General features: G+C 35.1%; 2 protein-coding genes across 2 annotated transcripts in view; both read left to right on the top strand.

Moving 5' to 3' along the window:
- LOC127438849 (uncharacterized) overlaps nucleotides 1-13,420 on the top strand; it is a 687,566-nt gene that overhangs the window by 208,731 nt on the left and 465,415 nt on the right. The gene's annotated exons all lie outside the window — the stretch shown is intronic.
- LOC127438850 (lens fiber membrane intrinsic protein-like) lies at nucleotides 732-13,390 on the top strand. Its single transcript, XM_051694762.1, has 5 exons — nucleotides 732-848; nucleotides 4,126-4,330; nucleotides 11,726-11,863; nucleotides 12,345-12,479; nucleotides 13,160-13,390. The coding sequence occupies exons 2-5, from the start codon at nucleotides 4,153-4,155 to the stop codon at nucleotides 13,228-13,230; spliced, it is 522 nt and encodes a 173-aa protein (XP_051550722.1). The 5' UTR covers nucleotides 732-848; nucleotides 4,126-4,152; the 3' UTR covers nucleotides 13,231-13,390.

The raw sequence follows: 13,420 nt of genomic DNA on the forward strand, positions 1-13,420 counted from the left end.
CAAAAGCGTAAAATACGAATTAAAAATCAGTTTTGCATATCGGTTACCGGACACTTAATGATTGGTATCGGTTGAAAAACAAAATATCGTTAGATCTCTATATCATTTAATGTACTGTTTGCATGAATGACTTTAGTAGTAAATCATTATTATTTTGTCAAAGCATAAAACACTTATTAAAAATCGGTTTTGCGTATTGGCTATTGGACATTTAAAAATAATCTGTATCGGTCGAAAAAATATCGGTAGATCTCTAAATTTAATGTATTGTTTGCAAAAATTTAAAGTCTAATTATTATTGCTGAAAAGCATAAAACACCAATTAATCGGTTTTGCATATTTGTTATCAGACACTTACAAATAATCGGTATCGGTTGGAACAAAAAAGAAATATCGGTAGATCTCTACGACAAATTATGTAATAATCTCTGTACCCAAACTCTAGTTTGGTTTGACCCCCTACAGGGCTGGTGGTGCATTGGTAGTTCGCCCCCACAAAAGCCAACACTTTCTGCCAGGATTCATCAGCAACTTTCGGCCCAAAGGACGAAGACTGGAGAGCAACTAGAAAGAAAGAGAGGCAAGTGAGTGTCGACACAAGAGTGGCATACATCAAAAACGTCCCACGCTGCATTCTGAGACCAGTGTTGATGTAGAAGACAGGTGAGGTTGTGAGAGAATGAGTAAACGAGTGCAAAAGATGTGCATTACCTCATTTCTCACATGCTGGACTGGATCTTTCGCTCTATTGTGGCTGGAACAATGATGGCCAAGCGTAGAGGGCTTAAAAACCCTAGAACCAGACAGACAGACATCGAGCTACAGGAGAGACAACAACTAACAGAGAGGTATTGAAAACTAAATCACCCCACATACTAAAACATGAATAAGTTGGATAGATTTTACAAACTAACTTGAAACCTTTCCTTTGTACAATATTGGTAAAATCAAGATTTGTTTTAATGAAACTACTTCATTAGATTTGTTTCTAGGACAATCTTTGACTGTCTTGGGAATGTGAATGCACTTGCTTGTCTTGAAATAATTTGACCATCGCTTGAAGAGATACAATCCTCTTTAAATTGTGGCATTGCTGCAAACAAAGGTCTTCTTTGTGCCATGCACATTTTAAAATGCATTTTATGGCAATGTCTCAGAGATTCAACATGAATAGTTCTCTTATGTTATGAATAGTAAATTGTTGTGCACTGGTTATGCATGGGTTTGACACTGCTGGAAATGTGTGTGTGTGGAGGCGGGTTTGGGTTGTTTACGAGGGCATTATGGGTATTATGCTATAAATGTGGTTTATGAGGACATTTCTAGTGTCTCCATAATTCAAATCGCTTAAAAACATACTAAACTATCTTTTTATTTTTTGAAAATGTAAAAATGCAGAAAGTTTTTTGTGAGGGTTAGGTTTAGGTTTAGGGGTAGGGTTAGGGGATAGAATCTATAGTTCGTACAGGATAAAAATCATTATGTCTATGGACAGTCCTCATAAGGATAGCCGCACCAACATATGTGTGTGTGTGTGTGTGTGTGTGTGTGTGTGTGTGTGTGTGTGTGTATACAGGTTTAGCTATACTTGTGAGGACCAAGTATTGAGAATCAACCTGTTCTGTGAGGACATTTCTGGTTGTGAGGACCTTTTGGGTGGTCCTCACAAGGGAAGTAACATATTAAATGATGTTTTTTTGAAAATGTAAAAATGCATAAAGGTTTCTGTGAGGGTTAGGTTTAGGTTTAGGGGTAGGGTTAGGGTTAGGGGATAAAATCTATAGTTTGTACAGTATAAAAATCATTATGTCTATGGAGGGTCCTCACAAGTATAGCAAAACTAACATGTGTGTTTGTGTGTGTGTGTTTGTTGGCACCATTTGGGCACGAGTTGAAAATGTGCTGATGTAGTCTGTGCTGCGTAAACAATTTGCATTCAAAACCTACTTATGCATATTAAAAACAGATAACGCTTGATTGGTTGGGCACTCAGTTTGATGTGAGCCAAATGCTGATGGCACAGAACTGCTTTTGTCAGTGTAAGTTGAAGGGACAGTTAATGCTTGCAAAGACTGAATTGATTCTGCAAAAAATAGTGATACCATGGTATTCTTTGAAGTACTTTGGAGTGCCATGTAAATGCTATGGTATATGAATCATCTGATCACTTTCTCATGTTGACACCATCACTGCAAAAAAATCCAACTTCCATTTTGTCAGGCAAACTCTATATTAAAAGCTGATTGAACTATCAAATGTAGAAAAAGTGAATACGTTCAACATTTAGGAAGTGATCAACAGCGAGAACATACAATGCCATGTTAAATAGTTGACAACAATGCACTACTGTGCACTAAATATACTGCATAGGATTGGCTATTCAGTGGGTTTTTTGTAGAAACTGTGTGAACGTCTGTGCAGTGTAAACTTCATGTTTAATGTAGTAAGTCATTTAAGGCCAGGGCTCCCACAGACATGGAAAATCAGGAATTATTAAGCAATTTAAAATGTGTGATTTTGATTCTTAAGAATATTTTCCAGTAGTCATGGTAAGGTCCTGAGAATGCATGGGTCAAAAGATTTGTAAACTTTATATTGTTGCATCTGCTACTGAGCATGACAATTGGAGAAGCAATTTCTGTGGAGGCAATACCCATAATCCCTTGCGCTTAAATGCATTTATGTGTCTTTGGTCAAAGCATGGCGACATGTGAGTACATGTAACTTATTATTGTTTAGAATGAATACAGCAGATGCTTCTTGTTTTGGGGTTTTAGTGTTTTAATGATGTCTTGCTGTACAAAAGTTGTGTTTTATTTCCATCAGGGTGATTAGTGCTCGCTTTAGTCAAGTTTCTTCAGTTTTCAAGTTCATTTAACTTTAAGAAAGTTTTAGTGGTGTTAACTGACACTGCTATTTGAGTCAGTCTCACTAAACAGTATTTTGGCGGGGCTGATACATGGAATTTAGTGGAAATGAAAAGCTGCTTAACAAAGCATTTCTTACTCCAATCTTAAACTTGTTGAACTTGGGTGAACATGTAGAAATCACTTTTATTTCTGAGTGTGTTGTACTTCATTTATTTAGTTAACTGAAAGCACAAACAAACTTAAATTTTTACAACTAATTTGCCCTTGAGTTGAGAAAACTTTTAAAAGTCCTGAAGCTGGTTGCCTTAATTTTAAGTTTTCTCAACTTTTTATTTTGTACAGTGATGGTGCTTTTTTTATGGAAAGCCTTCAAAAGTGTCATTTAAAGTGTTTAGTTGGGGTAAAATGAAATAAAAATAATTATTAAATGATATTTAGTAGATACATGGTTTAAAGTCACATTTAAATGTACATAAAAATGGATTTTATATATATATATATATATATATATATATATATATATATATATATATATATATATTAACATTACAATTATTTTAGTAATATTTATTTTTAAATCAGTAAATGTGTAAAAATAATGTTAATAAAAACAATTAAGTTTATTTTAATTTTCACCTATAAATATACATTTTATTAAAGTATAAATAAGATATATGTCTGTTTGTGTGTGTGTGTGTGTGTGTGTTTATAGATACAAATAAAAATGTAATTAAAATTATATATATATATATATATATATATATATATATATATATATATATATACACACATTTATATTATAGCTGAAAATAAAAAAAATGATTAAAATTATTTTATTAATATATTAATATATTATTATTTATTTTACACATTTACTTATTTAAAAATACATTAATACAATTTAATTAAATGTAATTTTTTTATCTATAAATATATTTATTATATATAAATATATAATATAAACATTTATATTTATAATATATTTAATATTTATTTTCTACTCATTTACTGATTTTATAATTGTAGTTGTAACTGTGGTATTTTGTCAGAAACTATGATTCCATAGTACATTTTTATAAGGACCAGTTTGATGTCAATAAACAAATTTTCAAGTGTTTATCGGGAGAAAACTAAAAGTTAAATGATGTTGCGTTATAATACTTTTTGAAAACACTCTCTAAAAGAATAATTTAGTGTGTATTTGACCATCCTAAGTGGTTTTTGGAAAGTATCTCCTTATGTCTTGTATCTACAGGAGAACGCTGACACGGGTCTCTCCTTGATGCTGTTCTCTCTTGTAAACGGGGCCACACTGTGTGGCGCAGCGGCCCTCGTGCTCCTCCTCATCTCCACAGCAACGGACTACTGGATGCAGTATCGCTACTCAGGAAACGCAGCCAGTCAGGGCCTCTGGAGGTTCTGCATCAATCACAAGTGCCACGCCCACACTCTCATTGTGGGTAAGTATGGTGAAATTGGAGTTAAAGGAATATTCCGGGGTTCAATACAAGTTAAGCTCAATCGACAGTATTTGTGGCATAATGAAAATTACCACAAAAATTCGAGTGATTCGTTCCTTCTTAAAAAAGAAGCAAATATCGAGGTTACAGTGTGCCACTTCAAATGTAAGTGAAATTTATGTGGTAATCAATATTATGCCACAATCAGGGCCGCATTAAGGTGGTCCTGGGCCCTGGATTATCGTTTCGCTTGTGGGTAGAGCGGGACGTTTTCACTTGATTATCATGCACTACACGGACAGGTTTAGCCGTTGCGCACACTCTCTGTGTTTACATACGCGCCCTCCCGATAACTCTTTTCTATATAAGGAAAGTGAATGGGGGCAGGTGCTATGGAGCTCCGAAAGTGACAAGTCACAATAAAAAATTATAATAAAAGTAGTCCATATGACTTGTGTGCTATGTTCCAAATCTCATAACAAATGTATCATATGGCTTCCGAAGACTTGGAAAATAGTACAATTATTTTTATGATTTAAATGTTTTTTTTTTTCCTTTATGGAGCTCGACAGTGTGAATTATCATCACGGAATACACGAAGGTGCAGAGAAAGGTTCTCCGACCATGACAGCGTTTCTGGAATAGTTTCTTCGAGAAAATCTCAATATACCAGAAGACTCGACACTCCAGATTGAGAGAGCTCACCGGTCACTCGGTGCGCAGCCACCGCCGGATGCACAATCAAAGAACATATACTCCGGCTAGCTCGGCAAAAGAGAGGATTCATCTGGCAGGGAAAGCAAATCAGCTTTTACAATGATTACGCCCCCCGAGGAATTTGCAGAAGTACGGAAAGTTCTGAAAGACAGAGAAGTGAGGTTTAAAATGCTGTACCCTGCCCGTTTGAAGGTGCAATATGAGGAAGGAGTGAAGATCTATGATACAGTTGAGGAGGCGATGCGAGATATGTCAAACAGAGGATTCCCTGTGCAAATCATCAGCCCTCCAGACAGTCTTACGGAACAGATTCGGCAACTGACATGGCAGAGGAGTGGCCAATGTACTGAAGGACGCAAACCCCCCCAGAGAAGGAAGAAAAGCTTCAAGGAGAGACTGAAAATAGACCCGTCTGCCGTAATTTTATCATCTGCCAAGACTCTGCATGGAGCGGGGTAGGAATGCACAATTGCATTGAAAGAAGTCAGATAGACTGAAATGAGTAATTATCAGAGTAACAATACTACAAATATAAGGTGAGTATAACATGTTTGATTAGCCTAGTTGATAAATCACAAATCAGAAGAATCGGGACAAAAGGGTGGACAGTTTAAACAGTGTTCTGTTTCGCCGCTGTCCTCAAGGGCCTCTTCTACATTTTCTGGAAGAGGGGTTTGCACTTGGTGCAGCTTTGGACTGGCACGATCATGGTCACAGGACTGACCTTTATTCTGGAAGTTTTCTTAACATTTTTCTTATTGCTTGTTAATATTTCAGGTTTTGTTGTTTGTTAGTTCACTGTTGTTCTTTAAAATGAAGGGGAAGCTACGCACAATTAAGATGTCTTTAGTACTATCACTTTATAGCTCAACGTACATTATAAGCAAAGTATGAGAATCATTTCATTTAATGTCAATGGTGTATTCAGTCCAGTTAAAAGAGGGAAGATCCTGTCTAAACTAAAGAAAGAAAAGTCAGACATAGCGTTTCTACAAGAAACACACCTTTATGATGCAGAACATGCCAAATTAAACAGAATGGGCTTCAGATATGTATATTTTTCATCTTATAAATCAGGGCATAAAAGGGGAGTGGCAATACTTATATCAGGAAAAATTAACTATGAACATATAACAGAAATTAAAGACAAAGAAGGGAGATTTATAATGATAACAGGGAAAATAGAGGGAACTGTTGTGAGTTTTTTGAATGTGTACGCCCCCCCAGGTAGTGACTGGAATTTTGTAGACAAACATTTGACTTGATGGTTACTAAGGCCCAAGGGAATATAATTTGTGGAGGAGATTTCAATATACGCCTAAATCCGAGATTAGACTGCTCCAGTGGAAATTTAGAATTAAAACCATTAAGTAAGAAGGTGAATGGCTTGACGAAGGAAATGGGAATTATAGATGTCTGGAGAGATCGGAATCCAACATGTAGAGACTATACTCATTACTCCCATCACCATGCAACATATTCTAGAATAGATTATTTCTTTATTTTTAATCGTGATTTACACTTGATTGAGCAGTGTGATATAGGGACCATGGATATCTCAGATCATAGCCCTATATTCATGTCTTTGTGTTTAAATAGAAAATTCAGGTCTACAGTTTGGAGAATGAACTCTCATTAAATAACCCTCAAATTAAACAAGGTTTAAAGGACGAAATTATAACATACTTAGAATTGAACGACAATGGAGAGGTGGCTCCGTTGGATGCGCTTAAAGTAGTAATAAGAGGTAAACTAATTGCAGTCACATCTTCTTTAAAGAAACTTAGAAGGCAAGACTACAAGACTTGGAAATTGGTAGTGTGCTGCAAGGTATATAAAAAAAACAACTACAGAGATAAACGAAATATATACTCAAGAAACTCCTGTTCTTAAAACAAAAATATTATGAGGTAGGTGGGAAATCTTTATATGTAATAATGATATGCAGATCGAATCGTTCCTAGCCTCTTTAAATTTACCTCCGATCTCAGAGGAGCAAAATAAAAATTTAGTAGCTGAAATTACAATGGAAGAGCTGAAATTAGCTGTCTTAAAGCTAAAGACAGATAAGTCCCCAGGAGCTGATGATTTCCCAGCTGTGGTATAAATCTATGTTTGAACAATTGGCCCCAACATTGTTAAAAGATTGTAATTGGGTTTTACAAAAAAGGAAATTTTACCCTCCTGGAGGGGGGCGATAATCTCAGTCATACCAAAGGAGGGGAAAGATACATTGGACTGTGGCAATTACAGTCCAATTAGTGTTCTAAATATAGATTATAAAATGTTCACTTCGGTTTTGGAACGAAGACTAGATAAAATTCTCCCAGACCTTATTCATATCGACCAGACAGGCTTCATTCATCAAAGACAAACACAAGACAATATCAGAAGAACTTTACACATTATTAGATACATCTCAGAGCACAAAACTGAAGCATTCTTGATGAGCCTTGACGTGGAGAAAGCTTTTGACTCTGTTAGATGGAATTTTCTATACAAAGTGTTAACAAAATTGGGTTTCCACAAGAATTTTACTGAAATAATTGAGGCATTATACAATAGGCCATGTGCAAGAATCAAAATGAATGGAGATCTGTCAGATTCTTTTGAATTGGAATGTGGCACCAGGCAGGTATGCCCAATTTCTCACCTCCTTTTTGCCTTATTTATTGAACCATTGTGTTAATGGATTAAACAGAATCATTCAATTAAAGATATAGATGTGGAAGCAGGGGAGCAAATGTTAGCTCTCTTTGCTGACGATATACTTCTATATATTTGAGCCAACCTACACAGTCACTTCCAGTACAATTTGACTTCTTAGATGAATATACGGTACTTTCTGGTTATAAGCTTAACATCTCAAAAACCCAAGTACTAACTTTTAATTATGACCCACCTATACAAATTAAAGGGAGATGTAATTTGAAATGGGATGCAGGATCAGTTAAATATTTAGGAGTGAATTTGACTGGTGATTGTTCAAAACTATTTGATTTGAATTATGGTCCTCTAAACATGAAAATAAAAAAAAATCGGATTTACTAAGATGGAACCTCATCTCATTTGTAAGTTTAATTTCCAGAGTCAAATCTGTTCAAATGAATATTTTGCCAAAATTGTTATATCTTTTCCAGACACTTCCAATAAAAATACAGATGCAACAGTTCAGGGAATGGGATAAATTAATATCAAGATTTTTATGGCAAGGTAAAAAACCTAGAATAAATTATAAAACACTACAACTAAAAAAGAAAGAGGTGGGTTAAATCTGCCTTGCTTACAACTATACTATTATGCAGCCCAGTTAAGACCTTTAGTCTGTTGGAGTTGTCCATCGTACTCGTCTAGATGGAATGACACAGAGAGCAAAATGATAGAAGGAATTCCATTAGCAGCTCTGATTGCGGATAATAAACTAAAGAATAGATTAGCTGATAAAACAAATCCACAGATTAACCTAGCATTAAAAATTTGGCACAAGACTGAAGAATTATGTGGTTTAGAAGATACATCCGGAATTCTAAGATGGTGTGCATTTGATACAGATTTTGTCCCAAATAGAACAGATGATAGATTCCAAATCTGGGCTAGACATGGTATTTCAAATTTTTCAATAAGGGAATACTTCAAAGTTTTGACTCTATGAAGGAGAAGTATGGACTCTATAGATATTTCTATAGATATCTTCAAGTAAGACATTATATCGACAGGCCATTATTGGAATCAACCGAGATAGGAATAATAAAGTTGTTCTTACCAGAATGTACATTTCACCCATGTATTAAGGTGGTTTGAAAATTATATGAAGGGTTTCTCCAAGCTAAACCGGAAAATACATTATATGTTAAAGAGAAATGGCAGGATTGGGGTAATATTTGTAAATTATCATGGAAATCCATAAATTCAGCAATGTGGAGAGAATTTAGCTGGAAAAATGTTGTAAGATTTTTTATTACTCCCTCTCAGAAAATACACCAGGGGTTAGGTGCAGGCTACTGGAGATCATGTGGGAAGTGAAGCTAAATCATCACCATATTTTTTGGGAGTGCCAAAGGCTTCTTCCCTAATGGCAAGAGATTAAGATGAATTTGGAAGCTATCTTTGGGGTGGTAATTCCTTTGAAATGTGAAACACTATATATGGATACAATTTCATTCAAGTGGTGGGATGAGAATTATAAGGAACTAATGCTGATTCTTCTGGCTGCCAGTAAAAAAACAATAACAAAAAAACTTGGAAAATGGAAAAACTTTCTTTTTCTTTAAAAATTCAGACTGATTCCTTTTTCCTAATCTGGAATAAATGGACTGTTAGAAAAAATATCTGTAAGATATCATCTTAGTCTTATAATGTGTTAGCCCCCTAAGTTATATTGTATATAGTTGTTGTTAAATGAGGGGGAAAATGTAAAACCTTTGGAAAATTAAGGTATTTGTATTCAGAATTGATATCTGGTATCATTCCTGGTCCTGATATACAAAAAAACCCATTTTCAATACAAGCTAAGCTCGATTGAAGGAACATTTCTTTTACTAAGTAAATCTCCTAGCTTTGTGACTTAACTGTATTGTGAATGTTTTGTGAATGTTTACTTTATTCAAGTTATAATAGGAGATGTGTGAAGTTTTTAGTAAAACCTAAAGCCCTCCTTCCTTAAATTACTCATATTTACATATTACAAATAGTCATACATTAAAACAGGACTAGCATATTCATTCATGTATACAGTTTTTATTTGACCAAAAACTGGACTACAGTTCACTGAGTCGAATGATTAAGTATTTTATTTACACTTTTTTTTATTTTATTTTTTTTTTATGACATTTTAAGACCTAAATCCAACAAATCTACCCAGCTGTCTATATTCAAGAGACGTCATTATAAAGTTGAAATGTTTAGTTTTTTCCATGTTAAAATCAGTGTTGGGTTTAACTGGATTAAAAAGTAGTTAAATCGCTTTTTTGTCAAAAAGAAGTGAAACGCATTACATTTTCATTCTTGTAATCAGATTACAGTTACTCATTTTTAATTAAGATAATTACATTCAAGTACATTACTTGGATTACAAATTTTTTTTAATATTAAAAACGTTATTTTTTAAAAGTAAGACATTAACAGGTTGATTTGTTTATTTTAATTTTTCTCCTGTTGTTTTCTCCCCCAATTTGGAATGCCCAATTCCCAATGCGCTCTTAGTCCTCATGGTGGCGTAGTGACTCGCCTCAATCCGGGTGGCGGAGGACGAATCTCAGTTACCTCCGTGTCTGAAACCGTCAATCCGCGCATCTTATCATTTGGCTTGTTGAGCGGGTTACTGCGGAAACGTAGCACGTGTGGAGGCTTCACGCTATTCTCCGCGGCATCCACGCACAACTCACCACGCGCCCCACCGAGAGCGAGAACCACATTATAGCGACCACGAGGAGGTTACCCCATGTGACTCTACCCACCCTAGCAACCAGGCCAATTTGGTTGCTTAGGACAGTGGTTCCCAACCCTGGTCCTGGAGTACCCCCAACACTGCATGTCACCCTTATCTATCACACCTGATTCAACTCATCAGCTCATTAGTAGAGGCTCCATGAGCAGAACTGGGTGTGTCAAATAAGGGAGACATCCAAAATGTGCAGTGTTGGGGGTACTCCAGGACCAGGGTTGGGAACCACTGGCTTAGGGGACCTGGCTGGAGTCACTCAGCACGCCCTGGATTCAAACTCACGACTCTGGGGGTGGTAGTCAGCGTCAATACTCGCTGAGCTACCCAGGCCCAACAGGTTGATTTCTTAAAAAAAATAAAATAATATTGCTCTTTAATATAGCAACGTTGACTCAACCAGTGGCATGAGTTTGAGGCGGGACTTTCAGTTTGTTTGACTAATTGCAAATGGGATGAGTATTTGGGAAATCTGTTTGAAAACAACATTTATTTTTGCAGTTCCAGTCGATGGTGCTAGTGGCTGAGAAATTACACACTTTAGCTTTAAACATACTGCACACTGCTTAAACATTTGCTGCATATACACTACCGGTCAAAAGTTTTGAAACACTTACTCATTCTTTATTATAATTTGTTTTTCTTCACATTTTAGAATAATAGTAAAGTCATTAAAACTATGGAATAACATAAATGGAACTATGGGAATTATGTTGTGACTAAACAAAATCCAAAATAAATCAAAACTGTGTTATATTTTAGCATCTTCAAAGTAGTCAACCTTTGCCTAGAATTTGCAGACATGTACTCTTGGCATTTTCTCAACCAACTTCTTGAGGTATCACCCTGGGATGCTTTTTAAACAGTATTGAAGGAGTTCCCATCTATGTTGGGCACTTATTGGCTGCTTTTCATCAATTTCAAAAACTTTTTTTATTATTACATTTTAGTTTTATAATGAAATAAATTAATATGGTGGCACAATTATATTTTTGTCTACAAAACTAATTTCAAACATTTAAGCATACGCCTTCAGATCAAAAGATTTTTAAGATCATGAGAAACATTTCAGTCAAGTGTTTCAAAACTTTTGACCGGTAGTGTATTCATTTTTGTAGTGTAAAATGATCAAGAATGTCCCACAAAGCACTAAACAACAAATATGTAAACTAAACATAGTCTAATCACATCTGTTAAAGGCAACCAGGATGTTTATAAAGTCTGTCTCTTTCCCACAGCATTCTGGGATGCCACACGAGCCTTTATGCTGCTGTCAGTTTTGAGTGCTTTTGCTGGAGTGGTTTTGGGCATTGTTGCATTTAACAGGCCGAGGAGCCGACAAATACAGACCGGGGGGATCGCGCTGCTCCTGTCTGGTGGGTGTTGACTCTGCAGCCTCATTAGATTAGTCATAGTTAAAGGGTTAATGACAAATACGGATGTCCAAGATAATGATTTATGTTTTAAATATCTTGTGTTGTTTTCATACAAAAAATGTCATCAAAGGTTTGATCTGATGAGTCTTAACATCTCTTAAAAAGTCATAACGCATTATACATGTAAAAAACTCTAGGGCAGTAATGCAAAGGTTGCAAGTTCAAATGCTGATAAGGGACAGAACTGGGGTTTGTTCCAACAATTAGCAGAATGCAAGTCACTTTGGATGAGAAATGTTTGCCAAAAGACAAGCAACCAGTAAACACAGGAAGTTAATTCTGAGAGACTTGTGTGAATGATGAACACTTTTGAGACTTAGATGTATGGAACCATGTTCATTTTCCGTGAGACTGATCAACAATGTGAAAAACTTATTTTGTTTGGATAAGTAATTTCAGGTCTCACATTTCTGTTTTCTAGGATTCTTTGCGCTTCTGGCTTTGACTATCTACACTGGAGTGACGGTCAATTTCTTTGGCAAGCGTTACATTGACTGGAGGTTCTCATGGTCGTATATCTTGGGTTGGATTGGCATAATTTTGGCTTTGGGGGCGGGTAAATATAGACTCTAGTTACTCTGTTCAATATTCCAATTTTTTCCATTGCTCTATTTTTGCAAATACAGAAAACTGCAGTTATAAAATAGCTAATTTTGTATTTTAAAAATCTATTTTGCAAAATTGCAAATAAAATGTAAAAGGTTTGCAAATGCAACAAAATGTAAATAATTTAGAATCACAAAAATAGCCATTTTAAAAATTAAAAATAAAAATCTAAATAGCAAAATTGCAAATAAATGTTCTTTTATTATTCGTTTTTTTCCCCCCATCAAGCATGACATCCATTTTCTAAATTGCTAATCAAAATAAGTTCTTGCTTTTTTCATTCCTGTTTTTTAATAATTTTTTTGCAAATACAAACAATTGTTAATAAATGCAATTTGCTGAAAAAATGCACTTTTAAAACTCTAAATAACTCTAAAGGGTGCTTGATTTTTGTGAGCAATTCAGTCATTTTTAAATCTGTTTAAAAAACTTTACGTTCCAAAAATGCAATTAAAAAACTTTTTCCCATTCCAGATTTATTTTCAAATAGAAACAAATGCAAATAATTAGCCAATACATTTTTCATTTATAATAGTAATAATAATAATAATAATAATAATAATAATAAAAAGTCAAACTGAATGCTAAAAGGATGTTGTCTAGATAAACACTCTCTTTTCTGTCCTCCAGGTGCTTTGCAGCTTTGTGCATACCGGAGAAACATCGCTGAACCTGCACCAGCCAGCGTTTCGGACAGCTGAAATACAGCCTGAACTTCTCAACAAATGAAACGCTTTATTCTGGATTTATGGCATCCTGTACAAGATCTCAAACATCATGTGACATCTCATTACAAAAACATTCAAAAGAGCATTTAAATAATGGACACAACAGACACTGGATGAAATAAACTGCTTTTGGACTCTTTGTCAGTGCCATGTTTTACTTTAT

This window comes from Myxocyprinus asiaticus, chromosome 50 (genome assembly GCF_019703515.2).
Source record: "Myxocyprinus asiaticus isolate MX2 ecotype Aquarium Trade chromosome 50, UBuf_Myxa_2, whole genome shotgun sequence".
Taxonomy (NCBI): Eukaryota; Metazoa; Chordata; class Actinopteri; order Cypriniformes; family Catostomidae; genus Myxocyprinus; species Myxocyprinus asiaticus.